Consider the following 26,141-nt stretch of genomic DNA (forward strand, 5'->3'; position numbering starts at 1 on the left):
TTCCTTCCTTCCTTCCTTCCTTCCTTCCTTCCTTCCTTCCTTTCTTTTCTTCCTTTCTTTTCTTTCCTCCTTCCTTTTGTCTCTCCCTCTCCCCTTCCTTCCATTTCTGTGGCCAGTGGCTATTCCTAGATGACCATTTGCAGGGGTTCATATAAGTTGGGGACTATTTGTGTTGGTATTGGACTGTATTTATTTCATTTCTAGGGTCCTGTGTACAGGATAGCATGGAACCCGTTTTGCTATGAAGCATTCCTAAGCTGCTCTGCAGACTGGGGTGTGAATCTGTGGCAACAGGACAACTTTAAGCCATATTTAAGTTTTTATACGACTACTCATGTGATTTATGATATTGCCTGGTCTCCAAAGTCATCCTACATTTTTGCAGCAGCAAATGAACATAGAGTTGAGATCTGGGACCTCCACTGCAGTATGTGAGTGTGTTTTTCTTGACTTGAGAATGTTTTCAGTACTAATGAATTCCTTAGGACCATGTAACAGTTTTCTTAATAAGACAGCTTTGTTTTTGAGCTATAGGACCATTACCTTTAAAGTCAAATTCTGAATATGTGTAGAGGGTGGAGGACAAGAATGCACAAAAGAGCTACCCAAGAAAGATCTCAGCATCACCAATAACCAAGATGGTGTGGTTACTAGACCCCAAGAAAGATCTCAGTGTCACCAGTAACCACAGTGATGTGGTTATCCAGATATTCTGGAGAATGAAGTCAAGTAGGCCTCAGGAAGCATTGCTAACACTAAGGCTTATAGAGGTGGTAGGACTTGAGCTGAACTATTTACACTCTCAAAGGTGTGTAATGGGAATGCAAATTTGGAAGATCTTCCCTGCCCCTAGGCTAAAGTGCACCTGAAGCCTGGGGTGGGAGGCTTGTTTTTCAGGAGATACTTTTTGATTGGCCAGTGGGTCCAAAAGGTTGTTACATTCTCTGAGCCAGGAGAAGGCTATATAAGCCCAGATGTGAGGCTTTGTTTTTGGGGCTCACTTTGAGAAGTGTTCTGTGATTTGATGAAACTCTGGGCTAGCCGTTGTCCAGAGCCCCCTGGCTTTGAAACCCAGATGTTGTTTGGTATGGATGTAATGGTTGGACAGTTTGGAAATCTGTCTACTTGATCTGTTTCTCTGACTTGATAATTCTGTCTGTATATTCTGAAGTTAAGGGTGCTGACCTCTTTCCCCTGAACTAGGTAAACGATACATGTTTGACTGATTAAAGTAAGCTTGTTAACCCATTTTGAGTTGCTTTCCTTTAACAAAGCAGATCTAAGAACCTGTGGTGGCAGACACCCTGAGGACACTTGGGGTGCTTGCTTCTTCAAGGTGCTGCTGTTAAAAGTGCTGCCCTCAATATGCAGAAACTTTGGAAAACTCAGCAGTGGCCGCTGGTTTAGAAAAGATCACTGTATGTCCCAATCCAAAAAAGGGAGATGCCAAGGAATGCTCAAACGATGGAACACTGGCACTCGTTTCACACTCCAGCAGTTTGTGCTCAAAATTCTGCAAGCTGGGCTTCAGCAGTACATGAACTGAGAATTACCAGAAGAGCAGGTTGGTTTTCAGAGGCAAAGAAAGGAGACCAGTGAGAGCACCGGCTAGGTGGCGCAGGGAGTAAAGTGCCGGCGCCACAGCCAGGAGGACCCAAATTCTGTTCCGGCCTCAGACACTTAACAGAAAAACTAGCCGTGTAACCTTGGGCAAGTTACTTAACCCCATTTGCCCTCCAAAAGGCAACCCCCCCCAAACAACCATATTGCTATTAGTGCATATAATATTTTGGGGTAGCAAGGTGGCTTAGTGAATAGAGCACCTGGAGTCAGGAGGACCTGGGTTCAAATATGGCCTCAGACACTCAACACTTAATATCCATGTGACCTTGGGCAAGTCACTTAACCCCAATTGCCTTGCCTTCCCCCCTCAAAAAAAAAAAAGAAACTGGAGACCAAATTTCCAGCATTTGTTGGATTATGAAGAAAGCAAGGAAGTTCCAGAAAAATATCAGTCTGTTTTTTTAAGTACGTCAAAGCCTTTGACTCTAGATCACAACAAAATGTGGCCAGTCTTCAAAGAGATGGGAGGACTAGATCATGTTCCTTGTCTCCTGAGGAGCCTGTATGCAGGCCAAGAAGCCACAGCTGGAACCGAACACAGAGCAACTGATTGGTTTAAGATTGAAGAAGCAGCATGACCAGGATGTGTATTTCTGTCTTATTTGTGTAGCTTACATGCAGAGTACATCATGTAAAATGCCAGGGCTCCAGAAGGAGTATCAGCAACCTCAGATATGCGGATGATGCCACTCTGATGGCAGAAAGTGAGGAGGACCTATCAAGCCTCTTGATGAGGGAGAAAGAGGAGAGTGTCAGCTGGCTTGAAGCTTAACATTTAAAAAAACGAATATCTTGGCAACTGGTTCCATCACTTTCTGGCAAACAGAGGGAGAAGAAATGGAAGCAGTATCATATTTTATGTCCTTGGGCTCACAGACCAATGCAGATGATGACGGAAGCCTTGAAATCAAAAGACACTTGCTCCTTGGAGGGAAAGCTAAGGCCAATCTGGGCAGCCTACGTCACTTTGCCAACAAAGCTATAGTTTTTCCAGGAGTAATGTCACCCAGCTAATACACTGCGAAAATGGCCGTTTCGCTTTACCTTGGAGAAGGGTGGAATTTTGAAGCTTGGGATCCTCGAGGGAGGGTAGATTTAGGCAAAGCACCGCCTTGGGGACTTTTGGACAGACTAAAGATTAGCAAGGAATGGGAAAGAGGAGTGTGCCAGCACTGATAGAGGGATAAAATGGCAGGGATGATGACAGGACAGCAAGCACAAGCTGCTCACTTTGGGGCCTTTGGCATGAATACCACTGAGTTATGGAAAGGAGCTCTATTCTGAATCGATACACTATACAAAAAAAAGTTTTCTTCATTCCAGTAACTTATCCAGCTCTGTACAGGGCATTATACAATCTTCTTGGAGAGGGAGAAGGAGAAGATCCTGCCTTGAAGGATCTTACTATTTTGTAGGAGGAAAAAAAGCATGTCCATTGATAAATATGAAATGAATTTTAATATGTAGTCATAATAAGTATAAAGAACTGTCAGATCAGATTAGGAAGAAGTCACTTCCAGACAAGAAGGCTTAATGAGGAAGAGAGAACTTTAGCAGGGCATCGAAGGATGGGTATAGGTAAAGATGGGGGTGGAAAGCAGAATGCCAGAAGGAGGGTATTCCAGGGACGGGGTCACGTGGGAGTAAATGCATGTCACTGTGAGCTTTTAACTTCACTCAGTTAATGCTTTTTTCTTGCAGTTTGGATCCTATCATCGTGAATGTGGCTAACCCAGGAGTGAAGTTTACAACCGTCCTCTTTGCTAAAAATACCGACTGCATTTTAATTGGAGACAGTGAAGGACAAGTTGTCGTGTATGAATTGAAGAACATGCCGGTTTACTCAGAGAGCGGCCGGGTATGATCAGAATCAGAAAACACATGTAACTGACAATTGCAGATTCTCAACAGAAATGCCAGAGCTCTCAGAAGATGTTTCCTTTCCCTCCTCTTTCTGCACTTGGCATATCTGTTGATGAAATGTCCATTCTTGAGAGGCGCATCACGGCTTGTTCAAAGATTTTACAGATAATAATTTGGCAAGGTTGATCATTGTGTCTTCGGGCTTCAGCCTTCTCCTCACCATTGCCCAGCTAGAGGGAGAGGATCCTTATTCTGTTAGCTTTATTCTATACTCTTATTAGGGGTGGCTAGATGGTGCAGTAGAGTGCTAGGCCTAGAGTTAGGAAGACCTGAGTTCAAATGACACTAACCAGCTGTGTGACCCTGGACAAGTCACCTAACCTTGTTTGCCTCAGTTTCCTCATCTGTAAAAAAAACTAGAGAAGGAAATGGCAAACCACTCCAATATCTTTTCCAAGAAAAAAACACCCAAATGGTGTCACAAAGACACCCCTTAAAGGACTGAATAACAACATCCACTTTCAAAAATCCACAAGATTTCAAAAGTGAATTATTTCTTCAAACATTATTTTTAGTTAGATATTATTATTTGGGATTAGTGGGGCAAAATCATTTTTCAAATTTTCTTTGATTTCAAAGGGTTTTTTTGGAGTGGGGAGGGCAGGGCAATTGGGATTAAGTGATTTGCCCAAGGTCACACAGCTAGTAAATGTGTCAAGTGTCTGAGGCTGGGTTTGAATTCAGGATCTCCTGACTCCTGGACCGAGGCTCTATTCACTATTCACAGTTTTTTTAAATGCTCTGATTTTTATATTTCTACTAAAAGCCATTTGTAAGAAAAGCCAAAATAAATCAGTTTTATTATTTTATTGTAGTTGATAGTATAACAAACCTTTTTATTTCTTATGAGAAAATTTAAATAACACACGAGAATGAGAACACATAAGATGGCCTACATCTTACATGGGCCTTTAAAAATGAGTTGCCCTGGACCATAAAAATGCCTGATCCAGAGAACTTCATAAAGCTGGGTTAGAGCTTCATGAGAAGTGGACAAATTTCAAAAATGCCTCCTTTGACTTGACTGCTGACTTTAATACCAGAATTTAATCTGGAGAATATCATATTAGAACCTTATTCTCATCCACTGTAAAAGAATTGTGATTGCCTCATTCAGTGAGGGCGTTCATAGCTGATAATATAATTTCATTGTTGTTCAGTCATGTCTGATTCTTTGTGACCCCATTTGGGGTTTTGTTTTTGGCAAAGACACTGGAGTGGTTTGCAGTTTCCTTCTTAAGATCATTTTACAGCTGAGGAAACAAGGGTTAAATGACTTGCCCAGGGACACACAGCTAGTAAGGTCTGAGGCTGGATTTGAACTCAGGAAGATGAGTTTTCCTGACCCCAGGTCTGACTCTTTATCTGCAGCACTACCTAGATGCCTCTTCTAATGTCATGGCATTTTATCCCAAGTCAAGCATTTTTTAAGTGGTTACTACATGCCAAGCACTTTGCGGAGGCTCTAGGGATAAAAGACAAAAATGAAACCTTCCCTGCCTTCACAAAGCTTACTTTCTCAATGTGTTCACACAGAAGTACATATATATATATATATAAAACATACAAGATAATTTGGGGAGCCAAGGCACTAGTAGCTGGTCCAAAATCTGTAAATAGCATTTACCATAATTAAACTTATATAACATTATTGAGTTTGTCTGAGAATTTAGCACCCCAGGATAATTTCTTGTCAATTAGTAGAATCAGAGTTTTAGAGGTATTAAGGATCTTTCCTAAATAAACTACACATGTAATTTACTTACTCCTTCTCCTTCCCCCATCATTTTACAAATTAAGAAACCAATGCCTAGAGAAGGTTATGACTTTAACATACAGGGACATTCTTGCAAAATTATGTATCAAGCTTTATTAAAAGGAACATTTATAGCAAAGAATTAGTTTATGATGGAAAATGAAAATAATTGTTTTTTTTTAAACTCACCTTGACTAGTTGACATTTTCTATTCTTACTGGTTAACTATATGTATAGCACTACTCCATTACCTGTAAATGACGTTTTAGAAACAACTTCACTTAGATTTTTCTAGCATTGTAATTGTGTGCTTCGTTTTCTCTTTCTAGGAGGATGCCATTGACCTTTTACTTGGACCTGAGGCACACAGTGTTTAGTAATGTATTGATGCTGATACTTTTTATAAAGAGAAAGTAGACTGGGTTTTTACATCAAATAGCATCTATCTTCTGTGCCTGGGATTGATTCTTTGATTTTGGCCTTAGGCAGAATATTATCTGTATTTTTACTTTATAATTAATTTTAGAATAAATCAAATTGAAAGGCTTATTGGTATGTTTTTATGTGATTTAAACTGATTATATAAAACACTATCAGAAGTTCTCCAGCTTTCTTGTGGAAACTTCCAGAGGATGGTAGTGAAATCACCTATCATTTAATTGGTATCATTTAACAACCCAAATTATATGGAAAATACTTTGACTTTAATAACATAACTTGACAATTTTTTTTAGATTCAAAACTTTGCTGTGTATTAACAGGGTAAAGAGTCCTAAGGGCACTGAATGAAGAATAAATTTTTCATCTAGTGTTTATGAAACTCTGATTGTTCCCCGAAGTACTTATGAATTAGGTTTCTCCCTGATTTTTAAAAATTAGTCTGGGCACTTGATTCCTCCACTTACTGGGGGTAGGAGTTTTCTCCTGGAATTGGTTAGGCTATAGTTCTTGGTTGGATTATGTGACAGTAGCTTCTTACAGATCACACTTAGTACTTGGGAAAAGCTATTCCAGAACATGTCGGACTAGCAGATTCTGGGCTAGGTGGCCTCACGGACCTGCTTTGTAACCCATCTGGCACAGATAAGCTTCTGGGCATCTGCTCACCAGCATGACCAAAGGCTGGTGCTGGGCTTGAGAGTCCAGACTGCAATGTGCTGAGAGGCAGGTCCAGAATAAATCAGATACAACTGGTATTGAGCTGGAGAACCCCTGTGATATTAGGTTCATTCTGAGGGTGATTCAGAGGATACCATTTGGCAGACCCTGGCTAGTCCATGGTGGACCTCAGTTTCCCTTTTTTAAGGGAGTTCTGGAATTGGCACAGCTTTCCAGGAATTCTCCAGGCCCCCAGACAGATTAGGACCTCACCTCACTAGGTAACCTCTGTAATGACCCCTAAGCAAGCCTGGGCAACCCATAACAGGGGTACTGGCTTTCTAACAAGACCCAGTGTTTGCTGTTCATGTGTGATGCTCATGGTAGCTTCTGTAAACAGCATTGTTTTTGATTTTGTTGAAACTTTGGATTTTACCAACCTCGGCATTGATGTGATCCTGGGGCATTTAAAAAAATCATATAACAACTTACCAAGTGGAGATGGAAAGACTGGACAGCAGTGATTCAGTAAATTCCCTGTGAAATGTTGGGTTCCATTAAGCATAGACTCAGTACAGCTTGAGAGCTCCCCCACTGTGCTCAGCTATTTCTGCCACAAACAATTATTAGTGTTGTTTATTCTTTCAGACTCATCTTTTAAACAAGCAGACAATTCACAAAAAAGTTGCTTTTGAGCTTTGTTAGGATAAGGCTTTTTAAAAAATCTCTTAGCAGTGTAGGTGGTGATTTGATTCTCTTTTGTGTTGTCTTAAAAGCCAGGCTTTTACAAGACTGCTGATAAATGAATAAAGTTTGAAATCTTGGCTCCTTCCTTGTCTGGAGTTTCATTGCATTTTTTATGTACGTGATTTTTCTGATCTTTAAATTTCTCAATAATTATGATCACTTTGCCCACCAAGGAATACTCTGGTCTAAAGAACACTGTCCTGGCCCCTCCCTCCCAAAGGCATGGTGGTACAAGTCTAAACAGTAGTGAGCATGGGTGAGGGAAAGTCTTTGGGACTCCATTTCCCATGCTGCTCATGGCCAAGAGAGCATCAGTCATTGGGTGGAACTCTATGGGTGTTGATTTCCAGAAGGCTGTCATTTTGCTGCCTTGCAGCGGCATCCTAAACAAGCCCTGTGATTGGTGGGGAGTCTTCTCAGAGGCAGTGTAAAAACTGGGCTGCTGTAGATGTATGAGGGTCGTGATTGTGGAGACGCCACAGGCTGTGGCTGCGACAGGGAAGGGCCCCTTTGGAGCAGAATGGCCAGGGAGTCCCAGAATCCAGGTGTACTGAACCGAGAGGCTCCTCAGTTCTCCTGGGATCGAGTCTGGACCTGTGACTTCATGACTGGAGGGAACTCCTTCCATGGGTGGAGACAGCCCTTTCCCCACAGCTTAGTCTTGGAGAATTGCTTGCTGACAGGTAGTGACTTTCCCAAGTCATACAGCCAGCATGGGTCAGAAATAGGGCCTGAGCCCAGGTCTTCCTCATTCCAAGACCAGCTTTCTTTCCATTGCACCAGCTAGAACTTTTTCTGATGCTACATGGTCTTCCTTCCTTGAAAGGGCAAGTCTCAACTGCTTGGTCACAGGCTCTTTTTTTTTTTTTTTTAACACTAATGATAATAATAGTTAGCATTTATTTAGGGTTTATAAGGTTTGCAGAATACACGTTATCTCATTTGATCCTCCCCACAACTCTGTTAAGGTGTCATAATTACATCCATTTCACAGAGCTGGAAACTGGGGCTAAAAAGGGTAAGTGACTTGTCTGAGATCACACAGCTACAAAGTGAGAAATGAATTTGAACTCAGATCTTCCCAGCTCCAAACCCTGTGCCCTATCCATTACGCCTTGTGAATGGACAATTCTGGTCCCTTATCCACAATCCATAGAAGACTAGAGGAAAGGAGACCGAATAAAACAATCCAAGATCAGTTTGCCATTCCCACACCTAAACCTGGAAAAACATAATAAGTGTCACCACAAGCTGCCAATTGAATAGCTGCCCTTTAGCTTTGGTTTGTCAGCTGCAGACTGTAAGAGTCTGAAGGAGGAAGATGGTAAGTTGGGGCAGAGGGGAAACAAATAATGATTTATCCAAGACCCGTGCCAACCGGCCCAAGTCCTCCTAACAACCAGCATCCCCCTGCCCTGATTCTCATGAGTGATGGAGCTAGACAGACTCAGTCTCCTGACAGGGAGAACATGTCCCTAAGACTTAGGTGTCTCTTGAGGAAGAGGCTTGGGAACCTCTGACATGTTACAAGGAGGCCTGACCTTGCAGCCCAGAGACTCATCCATCACCCAGACACAAGTCACTGCCCCCCAGCAATGAAGATCGGAATGATTCCTGAAGATTTTGCAAGATTTTGGTGAGGCCACATTTGAGTGGCAAGAAAAGAGATCTCAAGTGAGCCCTGGGTTGAATAGGCAGCTCACACAGGACTTTTTAAAATGGCCCAGATAACTACGTGGGGATTTTAGTGTGCCACAAACTCAGTAGAAGTCAATCGTGTTAAGATGGAAGTAAAAAAATACAATCTTGGACTGCAGGAAAAAGGAGTCACGGCTTTCAGGAATGGGGGGTGACAGCTCCTCTGTGCTCTTCCCCATGTGAGGTGAGGTGCTTAGTTCTGGGGACCAAGGATGCTGACAATCCAAAGGCTGTGCTGAGGAGGACAGCCCAGTGACAGCTGGGGGGCCTTTGGCTCCAGTCATGGGAGGCTCTGTTGAAGGACCTGGGAGGTTTAGCCTAGAAGAGAGGGTGGATATGGATGTGGATTTGGAGGAGGATGGGGCATGACATTGAAGGGCTGTCCTACAAGGGGAGGGTTAGACTTGTTCCATCTTCCCCAAGGGCAGGGCCAACAGCAGGGGGCGGAAGACTCAGCTCTGAGCAGTGCAGTTTTCCTCCTCATGAGAGCTCTTGGACTTGACACTTTGTCAGGTGCATTATGGTGAAGATTCCTTTAGGATTGGATTCGATGGTCCCTTCCAACTCTCAGTCTGTGTTTCTATAAAGTGGACATTGGAATAACAAACCTGAAAATATATAGGCTTACCATGCTACATCCCTTAGGAATTTTATCTTTTAGACAGGGAATCACAGCTATCACTATTGGATATGTGGTTTGGGGATAGGCCCTGCTCCAAACAAACGTTGACTTGTGGGAACTCAACTGAGTATGGGATTGGCCATGGTATGTAGGTGACAGAAGTTTCAGGCTGCCCTCTGGGTAGCCACTTGTCCATCCACAAGAGTGGGCCAGCCAAGGAATCAAAAAGGCCTTACCAGACAATCTAACCATGACTGGGGATGGCTTTGAGATTGGGTACCAAGTGGAGAGAGATAACAGAGTTTCCCAAAAAGGGAGGAATAGAAAGGTAGTCTGTGGCCAAGCCTTCAATCGCATCAACCACTATGGACCAGTGCTATGGGTGGGCAGTGTGGTGAACCTGGAACTGAAGGGCAGGAGGAGAGGGCACTCATTCCATCACAAGCAGCTTGGAAGGACAGTGGTTAGAGCGCCATGTTGGTGCTTTCGGTCACAACTCCACGCTGCCCCTGGTATGGTTACTATCCTTACTATTATTATTCTTAGTGTCATTTTTATCTTTTTCTTTGCCCTTGGCATAGCCTACTTTCTAGGGCTCCTTTTGTATCCAATTAGATCTTACCTAAACCACAACCATTAGACTGTCCTCAAAACCAGGGATCCCTGTGTAAAATGTGTTGTCTTACATTCTTGTACCCCTAACTCCTGGCATATAGTACACATGTATAGAGTAGATGTGAAATTAAAATGGATCATATTCCCAGTGGTTCCTGCTGGATTTTTATGAGTCAAAGAGTTCAAGAAAAGGGAGATGAAGTTTTTTCTTAGAAGGTCAGGGCCTCCTCTCCTGAGAACTGAATGCAGTCTGACTAGATGCTTTGGTCCAGAGCTCAGAGGGTCCTTAAGGTAAGGGATAAAGTCCAGTGCTCTGGTACATGGGCCCAGCCATGGTCGTTCAGACACAGAGACCTCATCTGACCTTTGAGAGGCTGATTCTAGCCAACCTCTGTGTTTATTCCTCTCTGGGAACTCCTAACCCCATGTGTCAAAGACTCTTCTGACTTTATTCTCTGTCCTTTGGAACAAAGCCTGCTTATCCTCTCACTGAGTGAGTTTAAAACTCTGTTTCATTTGGTAAGTGCTTTGTCAAGGATCTGTTAGGAAAGTTTTGGGTGCCCAAATAGACAAGGGTTCAGAGAAAAGTTTTTTCTGTATTTTCAGTGGAACCACAATATTTATAATGAGATCCCTGGAGAAACTGTGTGTGTTGGAGAGACTGAGAGGTGATTTACAGAAATTCAGTTGCCTGACCCTCTTGTGCCGAAGGAATCCTGGAAGAATTTTGACCCAGTCAGGAAGTTTGCTTTGTCAATTGAGGGTGAAGTTATGATTTCCAGTTGACCCCAGGGCCCTAATACATTGTGAGCTGAGCCCCTTGACTTCTGAGGGCACATTTGATGCTAGAGTTTCTCACTCTGAAAGGGGAAGCTTGATTTTTCCTCTATGTCCCTCTATTTTCCCTTTGGTTGGTTGGATTTTGGCTTCTCTTTTTTCTCCATTTGCTTGGGTAGGGACAGGTCCTTTTCTGGTACCAAGCAGGCAGAGTGACATCTGATAAGCTTTGCAAAATGTCTCTTTTTAATTCATGTCACTTTGTATTTAGGAGTGATTGTGATCTCTAGTCCCCCGAGCTGGGGCAGGTCAAGATCCTCCCTGGAGACCTTCATCGGAAGTAGTTGGCACTAAAGAAAGAATGACATTTACTGGTGGCCTAAGCCTACAGCCATAAAACCCATTAGTCAACCCAATGTGTGCTCAGCAAACATCGTTTGGTGAACGTCCACCCAATAGCAGGATGGGTCCTTCAGTATAAATCAGCCTCGAGGACCAGGATCCTCTCAGACCCCTTTGTTGCTGCCCTTCCTGGTGCCTCCTTTGAGTTCTCATTCACTCATCAGCAACATGAAGGGCTGCATTTGGGCTTTCTTCTTATTGTCAGCCCTGGTGTCCCTCTCTGGGGTGAGAGGCAAGGAGGTGCTGAAGGTTTGTGGGCGAGATTTCATCAGGGCTATTGTCTACACCTGTGGCAGCTCTCGGTGGAAGAGGGACCTGCAGGGGGCTCTTGAAGACGGAGGTAAGAGAAGGGAGTGTTGTTGTCTGCTGTGGATGATGGTCAGACAAGGCCTGGAAAGAGTAAGCTACACTTAAGAACTTGTCCAGTAGGGCAACCACGAGAGTATGGCCTTGGGGCCATGTTGGATGAGGTGAGGTTGAAGGAACTGGGCATGTCTAGCCTGAAGAAAAGGATACCTGGAAGGGACATGGGAGCATGAGGGATGGGGCTCATTCTACTTGGCCCCAGAAGGCAGAATCTGGACTGGGGGGTAGAGGTCCCAAAGTGCCAATGTGAACAGCTGCCCCAAAGAGGGGTGGGCCACCTTGAGATGTGGTGGGCATGCCTTTGAGTCAGGGTGCCCACTTGTTGGGTGTTAGAACAAGGATTCCTTTAGCATCAGGGCTGGGTTCAAAGGCTCCTAACTCCCCTCCTTATCTGATATGGATGAGTGGGCCAAGCCCAGCCAAAGCCCCAGAAGGCAGACCCAAGTACAATGTGATAGAAAGTGCAAAAGCCAATTTAGACTTGGTATCAGGAAAACTTCCTAAAAATCAGAGCTGTCCGTTGTTAATAGCCTGACTTGGATCTCCCCTCTTAGAGGTCTTTGAGCAAAGGCTGGATGGTTACTTTTATGACCTTGGGTAAGCCCCTTATTCTGCCTGCCTCAGTCTTCTCATGTGTAGAGTGGGAAAGATAGTAACCCTTTGCAGCATCCATCTCATAGGATTGTGGTGAAGACCCATCAATAGGCATTTATTAAACTGATTATTAAACTATGCATCAGATACTAAATGCTGGGGGTTCAAAAAAAGGCAAAAGGCAGTTTCTGCCCTCTTGTTCCAATGGGGAAGACGATGTGGAAAACATGGTGCATCCAAGTCTAGCCAGAGGGTAGGGGGGAGGGTACTCTGAAAGGAGAAGGTGCTTGCTGGGGGAGCCTGGGCCTGGCCCCCTTCAGAAGGAGGGTTCAGCAGAGCCTGATAAGGAGAGCCAAGGTCTAGACAGCCCTTGAAAGTTCACAAGGTGCCTCACAAATACAATCCCATCCATCCTCACCACAACCTTGGGGGTGGGGCGGGCTTCTAGGTGCATTATTATCCCCATTTCACACATGAGGAAACTGACTTTCCAGTTAAGTTAAAGTGAAATGACTTGCCAGGCTAACATAGTGTCTGAGGGGAGATTTGAACTCAACTCTTCCTCACTCCAGGTCCAGCACTCTAATGTGCTATATTGCCTAATTTATTTGAAGTTGTGTTAATCTAAAAAAGAACACTCACAAATGTATGTGTTATTTTCAAATTTAGAGATTCAAATTCCAATCAAATATTTTCTCCACTTCAACCCACTTTTGTGGGTTGGACTAGTATTTAATTTTATTTGGGGGGAGTTTTGTCACATAGTGCAGTGAAAATGAGCCCTGAAGCTAGAAAGTTCCAGGACCTGACCCTGTAATCTCCATCTCCATCTGTAAAGGGAGGGGGCTCCTTAAAGACTCTTCTGGCTCTCAGCACAATCAGGGGATGTGATTTAGGGACAGATGGTCCCTCCGGTCCATTCCTATGCCCCTTTGGTTTGATCATTCTTATAATTCTACTTGAGCCCCAACCAGCAGCCAACAGTGAAGGCCAATTCAATGGTGGTTGTGAATTTCCCACTTTCCTAATGTGGAAATGTCTCAGATTTGCCCTGACTCCACCTCCCTCTGACACAGTCATACATGTGTTTTTTTTTCTTTTTTACTTTCACACAGTGGAGGGGGGAAAGTACTTTGAGGTGTCAGACAAAAATGGAGCCTCAGATGACATCATGGACCTCCTGTACGTCAATTCCCCTGACAATGAAATCCTCATGCAGAAGCACCAGCCCGAGGACTCTGGGCAGGGAAAGAGGCAGGCTGAGGCCAGCGATCTGGCCACTTTCTGCTGCAAGACCGGCTGTACTATGACACAACTGAGCAAGCTGTGTTAGGACAAGACCCAGTGGCCAGAGCTTGACAGTGAGGGCCTCACACCTGCCTCTTCCAACACCCTGATTCTTGTAAAAATGATGGCTTTCAAACAGATAAATAAATAAATCAGCAAATAAGTCAATGGCTTTCTTCCACATTGAACTTTTCAGAAAATGGAGGTTAAAATCCAGATGTAGTTTATGCTATTCTTTACAACTGTTTGTGTTGTGTGTGTGTGTGGTATGTGTTTGAGGCCAGCTTTGTACAACGTGTAGTTAATATACTTCACAAATGTGGAATTTAAAAACAGTGACATATTCCAATGATCTGAACGTTTGTGGAACAGGAAGTATGGTCAGCAATAACCTCTGTAGTACAATGGAAAGGCCATTGGCCTACCAGTTTATCAGAAGACCTTCATTCAAATCTCACCTCTGATAATGCTGGTAATGCAAACTCTTGAGCTATTTTCCTAGACCTTAAGATTAAAGCTGGTGTGGCAAAGTGGTAACTGACAACTCTGGATTATAGGAAGTCCTTTTTCCCCCACTCTGTATGGGGGTGGGGGTATGCAGGGAGATCCCTTTAGGTTTGGTGTATTTTTTTTTCTGCTGGCCTCCTTTAGGGCCTTGACTCTGCCTTTTCTCACCAATTCCAGTCTATGCTCATCTCCTCTTTCAGATACTGCCATCAACCAATGCTACCACTGACCCTTCAAAGTTCTAGAGGCCTTCCTCTGGCCAAGCAAGCATGGTTGGTGAGGGAGGACACCCAGGCTGAGGCACTCTCCTTTCCCCTGCACTCCCCGTCCCCTCCTGATTCATTCTCAGGGGTTCCACCAGAGGCTTCCACCGCTAAATTGCTACATCCTTGAATCCTAGTACACAACAAGTTTAATATTTTACTTATGACCCATAGAGTAGGTCAACTTCTCTTAACTAACATGAATGCTCTCTGTGCAAATGGAACAGTAGTTCATCCAATCATGCTCCAAGATATTAGAACTGTTCAGATGCCTTTTCACCCTTAGTTGTAAACCTCTAACTGATTGATTCAATAGAGAAGTGGTTTCATCTGGTTAAGGCATAGCATCTTGACATTTTAAGGAAGGTCAATTGGCTTGATTGACTCAATTGACTTTTATCCTTCTATTTCCCACTTGGGTGATGACCTTTGATGAGTTTTTAACTGTTCTGGGTCTCAGTTTCCTCATGTATAAAAAGAGATGGCTTTTGTGGTATCTTCCATTTCAATATCTACAATCTTTAGGTTTTTGTGAACTACACTTATATATCCAGAGGGCAATTAGAGGCACACTGGCCTGACAAGAGTATGGTCCCAGTATCCATGATGGATGGCTCACCTTTCCAGGATGTCCAGTGTATGTGCCTCTCCTTCCTGTAGAATATCTCTTGCTGCTTATAGACAAGATGGGGGCAATTGTGCCAGATTGTGGCAGAAACTGGTCATCCCAGTCAGGAAGAATTATCGCAGCTTCGAATTCTTGACCCTGGTGGGAATTCTTTCTGGGGTGTATTCAAAATAATGACTTCAGGAATGCTGTAGGCATGGGTTCTCATGACTTTGTTTTGCATTTAGTTAGTGAATTTCTAATTACTATGTAAAATTATGAAATATGGGCAGGCACACTGACATCTTTGGTACTTGCCAGGAAAGCCCACAACAGCAGTAGGAAGTGGAGCTGACTGCCGTCATACTTTAATAAGTTATGAGGGCGCAGAGACAGACGATACAAGAGGCAGACTCCTCAGGGACGGGATTGATTTATGAAGAGCCTACTATGTGCCAGGCACTGTGCTAAGGGATAGGGGATAAAGAGAAAGGCAACAACAAACAACAAACCCGGTCCCTGCCTTCAAGGAGCTCCCGGTTTAATGGGACTCCATGGCAAATGCTCATTGCATCACGACTCGCAGCCTCCCCAGTGGGTGGCGGACAGCTCCCGGCTGCTAAGGACCTCCGGTACTCACTGTCAGTCTTTACCATCCAGCTGCTTTTGTGCCTGTCTGGAGGATCATTCCTCATTCCTTTCCTCCTCCTGCTACTTGAAACGATGCTGATGTCTCCATGTTTATAAGAAGACATTTGAATCTTCAAATTCCATGATTTTTCTGATATCTTCAAAGAGGGTTTGACAGAGGTCAGATTAAAAAAAACAGCAACAACCGGCCACTTAGTGGCAATTTACCCAGGGATGTGCTCATCAATAGGGAAGCTAGGTCATGCGGTAGAGCTCTGGAGTCAGAAGGATCTGAATGCAAAACCAACCTCACACACTTAGTAGTAGTGTGACCCTGGGCCCAGGTCACTTAGCCCTCTTTGCCTCAGTTTCCTCATTTGTAAAATGAACTGGACAAGGAAATGGCAAGTCAGGTTAGTATCTTTGCCAAGAAAATCTCAAATGGGCTCACAGAGAGCCAGACATGATGAAAACAACTCAACAACACAAATGCTGGTAAATGTTTAACAACCAACTCCCCCAAAAGCGTGACACACTTTGAACTGTAATCTGCATTACTACCCTTTTATCCATCACTTTCTTAATGGTTAGAAATCAACAAAACAGGGTGGTTAGGTGGCGAAGTGAATAGATCACTGGCCCTGGAGTCAGGAGGACCTGAGTTCAAATCCAGCCTCAGACACTTACTAGTCATGTGACCTTGGGCAAGTCACTTAACCCCAGTTGCCCTCCTTTTCCCCCTCCCAAAAAAAATAAATCAACAAAACAATAAACCAAGCCCTCAATTTCCTAGGCATTAAGTGTTCACAGTGAAAGCTTGCCAGCTGGCTCCCTGGCTGCAGCACACCCCTGGGTTTACTTGTGATCTCTACCTAAAGAGAGAAGAGCCAGGCACCTGTAATACCAAGCACAAGCAACTTCCAGGTTCGGATTAGGAACATAGAAAACCCCATTCATTCAGTGACAGATTAAGGCAAAACATTCACAGAAAATCAAAATCAAAATACAGGGTAACTTAGTCATTTGGTAAGTCCTCAATTCAATCAAGTACTAAGGTCCAAGTATTCCACCCCTGGAAAGTACATCCATTTAGTCAATCACAAAGTCTTCTCTATATTCAACTTGGAGATTAGTTCCCAATCATAAACAAAATACATTCATTTGGTCAGTCACAAAGTATAAAAGTCAAAAGTTTTCCACCCCTGAATCACAACTGAATTATAATGCCATCCATCACCACCAAGCACCCTCTCAAAGGGGCAGTGCAAAGCACAAAGGCCATCTACCCTAAGCCACAACAAGGTTACAACATCATCACAGTATTCAATACCCAAGGAGAGGTCTTTTCTTCATCTTGACCTGAGGCAAGTTCTCAGCAATCTCTGTTCCTGGTAAGACAAAGCTTAACAAAGCCACAATATACTTTGCCAGTGTCCTCATCAATTCACTCTCTGCCTGCAGAATGGTCTCAGGACCCCTGAAAACATCAGCAAGACCCTCTTCCAGGATTTCTGTAAACATATGACAATAAAATCCTCCTTCAGGGCTTCTGAACCAACAGCAAGGTTCCAGGACTTCTGCAGCAGCAGCACTGTCCTTTACCAGCAGATGAATCTGGCAAAATAACATTAAAACAGACAGAAAAATTACTGGCACCACAGTGATGCCTCCTCAGTTCTTGGCAGCTCTGGGTGGCAGATCTCAAAAGTTCTGGGCAGCTCCAACTGGCCCTCAGCAATCTGGGTGGCTTTGGCTGGCAGTTCTCTCTGTCTCTGTCTCTGTTTCTCTCTCAGCAACTCTGGACTCCAGCAATCCTCTCTCTCTGTGTGCCTCCACGATGCTGCTCCCAAAAGTTCTTCTGACCTCTCTCTCCTTGGGTCTCTCTATTCATGGCACCAGCTCCTCCCAGTGCAGCTCTCTCTCTTCACATCAACAAGTCCTTCCCACAAGTGGGATTCACAAGCTCTGGGTTTTAACACTTAACCCCAAAACCAAGCCAATACAAGGGGATCTTTAAATTCCATTACCATTACAGCACATGCTTTATTCTACCATTGCTAGAAGCCCTGGCATGACCACAGTTCAGTCACTACAAGCCAACTGCCTAGGTTTAAGCAGCTACAGCTTCTGGAACAGCACTGAGCAGCAGATGATAAAGGGCTAGATGTGGGTCCAGAAAGACCTGGGTTCAAATGCTGCCTCTGAGGCAGCAGAATGAGCTGGTCACTCTGGGTAAGTCTCTTTACTTCTCTGAATCTTAGTCTGATCATCTGTAAGATGAATAGGCTGGACCAGGTGGGCTCTGAGGTCCCTTCCAGTCTTAAATCTCTGATCCTATGGGATTCCTAGGGGAGAACATGCCCTAGCAGCTGAGAGGACCTGAAAAGATGGCATTCCTGCTGAGTACTGAAGGGAAGCAGGGATTCCAAGAGACAGAAGTGAGGAAGGAGCACATTCCAGGTATGGGGACACAGCCGGTACAAAGACATGGGGGCAGGGATAAAGAGAATTAAGAGGGAGAGAGGTTGGGGTGCCCTAAGATAGTCAAAGATGGGAAGGGTCATACAATTAAAGAACCTCAGAGATCAGCTACTCTAAATGATACCTGGAACAATTATCCCCATGAACACATCTCTGATGAGTGGCTGTCCAGCCAACAATTGGAGGTGACTGGCAGCCTCTTGCACTTGGAATGCTTCTCGTTGTTAGGAAGTTGTTCCTTATGTTAAATGTAAATGAGCTTCTTTGCAATCCATACTGAACTCTTGGGCCAAGTAGAACATTAGAGAGCAGTCTTTCAAATGCCAGAAGACCAATAGCATGTCCTCGCTGAGCCTTCTCTTTTCTAGGAGAAATATTCTCAATTCTTTTGAATGATCCTCATATAGCATGACCTCATAGCCATGTGAGATCCTAGTCATCCTTCTCTGAATAGAAATGTCAAGGCTCTTCCTGAATCGAACTCGAAAGGAAAGGTGAGATTTGGGTGAGGAAGGGGACGAGAAAGAGTATTCCAGGTTGGAGGAAAGCACATGTAAGTGTGTAAGCAGGGGAATGATCAGGCCATGTTGGGAGGCTACTGAGGAGTAATATGACCTCACTGCATTTGATGAAGTAGAACTCAGATTATGGAAAATGGATGGAATACTTTCTATTAATTTTTTTCTTTTTGAATGTTAAGTGGAATTAATTTAAAATTCTGCTGACAAAATATCTAAATCTGTCATAAATGTCAGTACAATGTTTTCAAAATTGGGTTTCATAGAAAAATAAAACTTTGGAATTGTAAGAGACTTTAGAAATCACTTAGTGGGATGCCCTCATTTGACCTAGAGCATAAATCAAATTAATCAACACACGAGTTCTGCAACTTTCCGAGTGACCTTGGATAATTCACTGGCCATCTTTGGAGTGAAACTGTATCTGCAAAGTGAATTAGATGGTCTCTAAGGACTCTTTCTACTGTCAACAAAAGGAGATTTTCACTCAAAATGGGATTTCACTTAAGGAATGGTACCCGAGTTCATTTCTAGCTTAAATCTATGGTCCTCTGATCTTAACTTTTTTGTCCTCTGAACCCTTAGTTCTCACTGGACACCCAATGAAGACCCAAGGAAGGTCAATCTAATTATGCTTGTCAATTTCCCACTTTCCAAATACAAATGTGTCTAAGGTTTCCCCTGACTCATTATGCCTCTAACATTGCCATTTTTTTAAACTTTCATGGGTCAAAGGAAAAGAAGTATTCGGGGGCAAGAAACCAAAACAGTTTTTCTGATGACGTCACAGACCACCCTTTGCTCTGTCTCAGTTCCCTGATGATGAAATCCTCATAAGGAAGCACCAAGTAATAAGCAACAGTGTAGGAAAGAGGCAAGAACTGACCATTGAGATGGCCATTAACTGGGGCAAGATTGGCTGTGGTGAAAAAGAATTGAGCCAGATGTGTTAGGGCAAGGGCAGATCCCAAATGCTTGGGCAGTCATCAGGGGCTCCCGTCTGCCCCACCCAACACCGTGATTCTTGTAAAAAAAAATGACCTTCAAATCAGTCAATAAATAAATCAATGACTTTTTTTACACATGCGATCTTTCAGAAAATAGAAAGTTAGAGGTCAAAATTAAGATACAGCCTATCCTGTACTTTACAGTTGTGTGTGTATGTGTGTATAAGTGCATTAGTGCACTTGGAGTCATCACCATACAATATGTAACTAACACGGATTTCATTCATGGGAGATTTTTTAAAAGTTTGTTTTCAGCTCCTCTAATGGTCTGAAATTTGGTGGGTATGGATACGATCTCCACTGGCACAGATTAAAACCCCTTCATAACTGAACAGATGGTCTTTGAGAATTTCTGCTCCTGAAACATTCAACCACTAGTCCAGAGGTTTGCAAATTTCTAGGAGAGATGCAGCAGGCCAAGTTTTCCCACTCTTTTTAAATACAATCAGAACCACTAGTTATACAATCTATTTCAATTCAACATCCATCCTGTAAGTGTACAATCTAATGTTTGTGGTTTAAGTGGGATATAAATGTACGCAAAAAGAATCACAGAAAGTAGAACATTCCAAGGGTAAAGGAGAAATATAATGATGATGATGATGATGATGCTAGCAATTTAAAAAAAAGAACCATGGAAGTGTGAAGTAGTGAATATAGCTCTGACCTCAAAGGACAGAAATTCTGGGCTCCAGTCCTGTCATTGACACATACTGGCTGTGTATTGATAATGATGATGGTGATAACAATGAGAAGAGCTAGCATCTCTATAGTGTTTTAAGGTTTTCAGGCTTCACAAATACTAGCTCAATTTATCCTCAAACTTGGGAAATTGGTTACATTGTGATCCCCATCATATGGAGGAAGAAACTGGGGGCAGGAGATGTGGCTTGCTCTGAGTCACATAGCTAGTGAGTCTCTGAGGCTGGATTTCCTGACTCCAAGCCCATGCTCTGTCCAATGTGCCACCTCAATGGCAGCCGAACGAGTTTAGAGTTTGTTCTATACACAATAGGGCACTGCTGAAGGTTTTTGCCCAAAGAACTAACCTGGTACATGAGGCAGAACAGTAAATTAGCAGCAATGTGAAGGTTAGATTAGAGAAAAGCTAAAGCAGGAAAAGAAGGCAGGGAGGCTCTCGAAATACTTCAGAAGAAAAGTATCCCAAGTATCCCTTAAAGTGTCTCTAAAACAATATCCCCCCAAAGGAAAGCTTGAACTCCTGTCCCCTGGGATGGCGTGGGGTCAGGGTGAGTGGAGAGGGGGCTGGCTGAGTGGGAGATAGTTTATACCAGGAGAATTGACAAGACTGGAGAATTGATTGGGTGTAGGGAAGAAAGAGGGAAAAGAGTCAACAATGAGGATTCATTGTCATTGCCAAGAATCCTGAAAAAAATGTTTTCTAATGATGTACAATTTTCCAATATCTTTCTTAAGAAAAGACAGGGAAAACAAATGGCTAATGGATCCCCTCAATTCAGTCTTAATCCATAGATGTCTTGAATGACAAGATTGCACAAGAAGTGTGTGTACCAGGCATAGTGTAGTGAAATGAGCCCCAGACCCTAGAACCTATTCTAACTAGTTTACATTTATAGGATACTTCAAAGTTTGCAAAGCACTTTGCATGTTACCTTCTTTGATACTTGTTACCACCCTGTGTAAAGCTATGCATGAGCAGCTTTCCAGAGGACTGCTGCTGTGAACAGCTTTCAAGGTTCTGATTGCATAGTATAGTGAATATTCTATTTATTCAATAACAAATCAGAGCAAAACATTCACAGAGAATCAAGGTACAGCATTCACAATGACTTATCACGAAAATGGCCACATGGTTTTCTCCAAAGTGATCACAATAGTTTTCAATAAAGTGCAATCATTTAGTAACTCAATCATTAGAGGTGACAAAATACAATAGTAAAAGTTCTCCACTCATGGGGCACACTAATTTACAAATCATTCACTATTCAGTCATCAGTCACTACTTAGTCACCTCTTAAGGGGTAGTGGAAAATACGCAGGTCATCCACCCCTAGGTCATAGTAAATCATAATCTTTGTAGTTAGTACACAGTATCCAAGTAAAGTCTTCTTTCAGCTTTACTCCAGGCTGGCTCTCAGCTTCCATGGTTCCTCTTCTATGGTCCCAGCTCCAACTTTCACCTGGATTCAAAGGCAGGCAGCTCCCAGTTCTTTGTTCAGCTCCTTGTTCAGTTCTTTGTCCAGTTCCCATTCCATATGGAAGCTCACAGTGTCCCGTCCACCTCAAGTCCTTCACAGTTCCTGTTTCTGGGAACACAAAGCTTTACAGAGCCACAATAATATTTACACACATTGCTGGCACCATCATCAATTCACTATCTGCCTGTGAAATCAACTCAGACCCACCAACAAGGTCTGAGAACTCAACACAAATCATCAAACTCAAATCAAATCATGACTCACAAACAAGGTCCCAGAGGTCAGCACAAATCATCAGTAAAGTCCCAGGACCTCCAAAACCCTCCTCCAGGACTTCTATAAACATACAACCAGAAAATTCTCTTTCAGGGCTTCCAATAAGGTCCCAGGGCTTCTGTACAAAGGATCACAAACAAACATAAACACAGACAGAGCAGACAGAGTGCTGGGGTACTACAAGTATTCTCCTTGACTCTGCCACCACAAGAGTCCTCTTTTCACCTCCTGATGTCTCTAGCCCTGGGGCTCTCCTTATATGTTCATTAGTTCCACCCCAGGACTTCACAAGTTGTGTAGTTCACATGTCAGCTTCTTAACAGACTGAAACAAGGTGTTAATTCAATAGCTGAAACAAGGTGTGAACTAATTCTGTGCTTGCCATTATACCCTGGGAGGCAGGCATTATGTTATTCCCATTTTTCTGATGAAGAAATTTGAGTCTTATCAAAGTTAAAGGACTTATCCAGGGTCCCACTGCTACTAAGTGTCTGAGGAAGGTTTTGAACTCAGATCTCTCTGATTCCAAAACTCTGTCCATAATACCACTCACTTATTCCAATAATCTGTGGCATAATATTTATGCAACAAGTGAAGTGGGGCATCCCAGTTCAAGGAGAAAAATTTGATGTATCATTGAGACTATTAGGTAACTAATTTAGGCATCACTGAGACAAGGTGGAATGAAATTAGTGACCAGGATGTGACTTTGAATGGGTTTACTTTATTCAGAGGAAAGAGGGTAATATAAATATAGTAAGGATGAGAATGAGTAGCCTTATCTAGTAAGAAAATACATTCATGTGAGAGATTACAGGAACCATTTGGATAAAGCTTGGTGGAAAGCAAAGCTTAATGGAAGAAGCAGAAGAATTTTGTAATTAGAGTAGATGGCAGACTTTCTGGAAAGAAGAAAGTAAGAGGAAGATAACATTTATTAAGCATCTACTATTTGCCAGGAGCTTTGCAAATATTATCTCATTTGATCCTCACTACGATTCTGGGAGGTAGCTGCTACTATGATTCCCGTTTTACAAATGAGGAAACTGAGGTAAACAAAGGTTAAGTGATTTTCTCTAGATGACCCACCTAGTAAATGTCTGTGGCTGGACTTGAACTCAGGTCTTTCCGACTCTAGATCTAGCACTTTATGCACTTTACCACCTAGCTGCCTTAACAGATGAGGAATCTGGGAAGGAAATAACAAATCTGTCACACAGGCATGATATAGTTAAATAGTAAAGGACTTCAATTATCCAGATATCTGCTAGTCCATTTTCTTTCTCAAAGGCAGGAAATTAATATTTTCCTGACTTTGTCTTAATAATCATTCTGTCCTTCAAAAAGTAGAGGAACTAACAAAGGGAAATGACATTCTGAACTTGATTTTCAACCACAGGATGGGAACTCATTGCTGGAGGGAAGAAAAATGAAAACCTTGGGTAGAAGAGACCACTCTCACTGGACTTGTAATGGAAGAGAGGAGAACCAGGCATTATTTAATTGCACCCAATGTTTTGATAGAATATATTTCGAAGGGCTAAGAGGAAGGATCAGTAGGAACCTGTGGACAAAAAGTCAACAGGTAGCATCAGCTAGTAGGGATGAGGAGCTCTGAAAAATGAAATTCTTAAGACACAAAGTGTCAACTTCAATGAGAAAGGAAAAAAGAAATTGACTGTCTTGAGACCAATGTGGATGTACTGGGAACTCTTACCAACCTCCTACAGACACATTATTAAAAGATGACTTTTCACCTGAGAGAAGGATGAGCTTGAGTCACCAGTTCAGCTGTTGAATTGTGAGTTCTTGCCCCCAAAGTTTGGATCTTTGAGTTTCTCAAACACTAGGTTACTGTGGTCATTTACTTCTCTACACTGTATACCTAATCTATTCCATTGATCAACCACTCAATTTCTTATCCAGTACCAGATTGTTTTGATGATTATAATTTGAGATCTGATACCAGTAAAAGTTCCTTCTTTCACTTTTAAAAAAATTCTATTCATTTCCTTGATATTCTTCACCTTTTGTTCCTCCAGATAAATTTTTGTTATTTTTCCTCTCAAGGTCTATAGAATAATTCTTTGTTAGTTTGATCAGTATGGTGCTAAGTAAATTAATTTAGGTTGTATTGTCATTTTTGTTATATTGACCTTGTCCTACTGATCTGTCTTAAATTTCAGAAAAGTGTTTTGGAGTTGTATTCATATATTTCCTATGTGTTTCCTGATAGGTAGACTCAAGTATTTTATGCTGCCTGCAATTATTTTAGAGGGATTTTTTTCTCTCTCTCTTCCTGATGGGTTTTGTTCATATTATACAGAAATGTTGGTGATTTATATGGGTTTATTTTACATCCTTCAACTTTGCCAAAGTTGTTAACTGTTTCAAGGAGTTTTTTAGTTGATAAAACAATGTGCCCAGGGTCACACAGCTAGAGATTGGACCCAGATGTTTCTTTCTGCCAGGCAGGTCTGCATCTAGATAGCTTGATGGTACACAGTCCATAGCATACTGGGCCTGAGTTTGAATTCTGCGTCAGACACTTATACACTGTATGACCCTGGACAAGTCAGTTTACTTCTCCTGACCTCAGTGTCTTCATTTGTCAGATGGAGATAATAATAGCAACTACCTTACAGGGTTGTTGTGAGGATCAAATGAAATTTGATTGTTATAAATGGGAACTATCATCCTTATCATTACCACACACTCCACTGTAAAATAATAACCCTTAGCACAGTGCCTAGTATACAGTTGGTCTTTAATAAATGCTTGTTGACTACACAATGCCTTTCCCCTGTCACATAGTAGACATCTAAAAATGAAGATTGCATTGAATTAAATTGAATCAGGTTTGGAATGATTGATTTTTTGGGGGGGAGGGATCCCAGAGCCTTGTGAAACTGTCTAATAAAAATGGAATGGAGTATATTATGGTTCTCTTTTGGAGGAGGAAACAACTACCCTGATGAATCACAGATTCTGAAGCAATATTAGGATTAGCAGCCTTTTCTCAACAGTGATAGGTGGGAATTGTGTTTATTAAATGCTCCAAAAACCCCTAAAAACAAAAAATTTGTTGATTTTTTACAGATTACCCAGATCAGAAATTTTGTTTCCTGACACTTCCAAAAGTATCACAAGTGTGACTTGTGGATGACACGTTCCTTTTGTGTAGGAATGTATGTCTTCTCCAAGAAGACATTTGGTATTGGGGAAGAATGTGAAGCTCCTATTCTAAGGAGTTTTGAATCTTAACCCTGCCCATTACAAATTCTATGACCTTAGGCTTCTCTCTCTGTCTGTTTTCTCATTTGTAAAATTAGGGTGTTGGACTAGGTGACCCCCCAAGGTCCCTTCTAGCTCAATAGCAAGGATTGCAGGTTCTGAGAACTTCACTCCAATTGGTGAATGTCTCAGGCAAATGGGTCGGTCACCCTTCTATGGTTCTAAGAAGGGCGATGGTCACCAGTAAAGTATTGGAAGTGCCAGCTCTTTGTCCTTTTCTTCTTTTACTTTGGACCACAAGTAGAATGACAGAGTGAATTTGGACCACAAAGTCCAGATACCCCAGGGCGACATGCTGCCTTCGACTCTGGCTATATGTGTGGCTCTAGGCAAGCCCTGTAAGTTTTCAGTGACCCAAGACATCTCTTGGAGACCTTAAGCTACGCAGAGGGTGCCTATGTAATCTTTATTTGTAGAGAGAGTTTGTCAGAGATGAAATCAAAGGTTTAGTTTAAATCACACACATACCCACACACATACACCCCCCCACACACCCCACACCCACACACATACACACTCACACACACACCACACACATACACACACCCCCCCCCACCCCCCCCACACACTCACACACACCACACACATACACACATGCATACACACATATACACCACACACATACGCATACACACACTCACACATACACACACATACACATACTCACACATACACTTTGAGATCTAATCCTTTCAAGGTTAATTAAAATGTGTGGAGTTAAATGATGACCCCAACACTTTCCCTTCTAACAAAGAAATGAAAATTGGACCTTTCCCATTAGGAGAAATAAAGACGACTTTAAGAGTCATAGCAGGCAGCAAGGAAGGAATTAGAATGCATAAATTTCTGATTGTATATTGCACTGGGGAG

The 26,141-nt window shown here is 42.6% G+C and overlaps 3 protein-coding genes across 6 annotated transcripts in view; 2 read left to right on the forward strand and 1 right to left on the reverse strand.

The window, feature by feature from the left end:
- The window catches only part of LOC138164880 (dynein axonemal intermediate chain 4-like), a 62,664-nt gene extending 55,433 nt beyond the window's left edge, over positions 1-7,231 (forward strand). For 3 of the 4 annotated variants that reach the window (XM_069092813.1, XM_069092815.1, XM_069092814.1), the window contains 3 exons: positions 205-431; positions 3,325-3,481; positions 5,632-7,231. In XM_069092813.1, coding sequence (XP_068948914.1) covers positions 205-431; positions 3,325-3,481; positions 5,632-5,679 — 432 coding nt within the window. In that variant the 3' untranslated portion in view covers positions 5,680-7,231. The remainder of the gene's footprint in view (positions 1-204; positions 432-3,324; positions 3,482-5,631) is intronic. The other variant, XR_011169208.1, reaches the window with a different exon arrangement.
- The window catches only part of LOC138164885 (mesoderm induction early response protein 1), a 485,607-nt gene that overhangs the window by 121,245 nt on the left and 338,221 nt on the right, over positions 1-26,141 (reverse strand). The gene's annotated exons all lie outside the window — the stretch shown is intronic.
- On the forward strand, positions 11,430-13,554 carry LOC138164782 (insulin-like peptide INSL5). Its single transcript, XM_069092734.1, has 2 exons — positions 11,430-11,601; positions 13,337-13,554. The coding sequence occupies exons 1-2, from the start codon at positions 11,430-11,432 to the stop codon at positions 13,552-13,554; spliced, it is 390 nt and encodes a 129-aa protein (XP_068948835.1).

This window comes from Petaurus breviceps, unplaced genomic scaffold (assembly GCF_028583685.1).
Source record: "Petaurus breviceps papuanus isolate PSGF00001 unplaced genomic scaffold, PetGlider_PUasm1.0 207, whole genome shotgun sequence".
Lineage (NCBI taxonomy): Eukaryota > Metazoa > Chordata > Mammalia > Diprotodontia > Petauridae > Petaurus > Petaurus breviceps.

Bases quoted from the DNA above. Each gene is read 5' to 3' on its own strand.
- LOC138164782 (XM_069092734.1), top strand. From the start codon at position 11,430: ATGAAGGGCTGCATTTGGGCTTTCTTCTTATTGTCAGCCCTGGTGTCC. The intron at 11,602-13,336 runs GTAAGAGAAGGG...ACTTTCACACAG, and splicing joins GGGGGCTCTTGAAGACGGAG to TGGAGGGGGGAAAGTACTTT.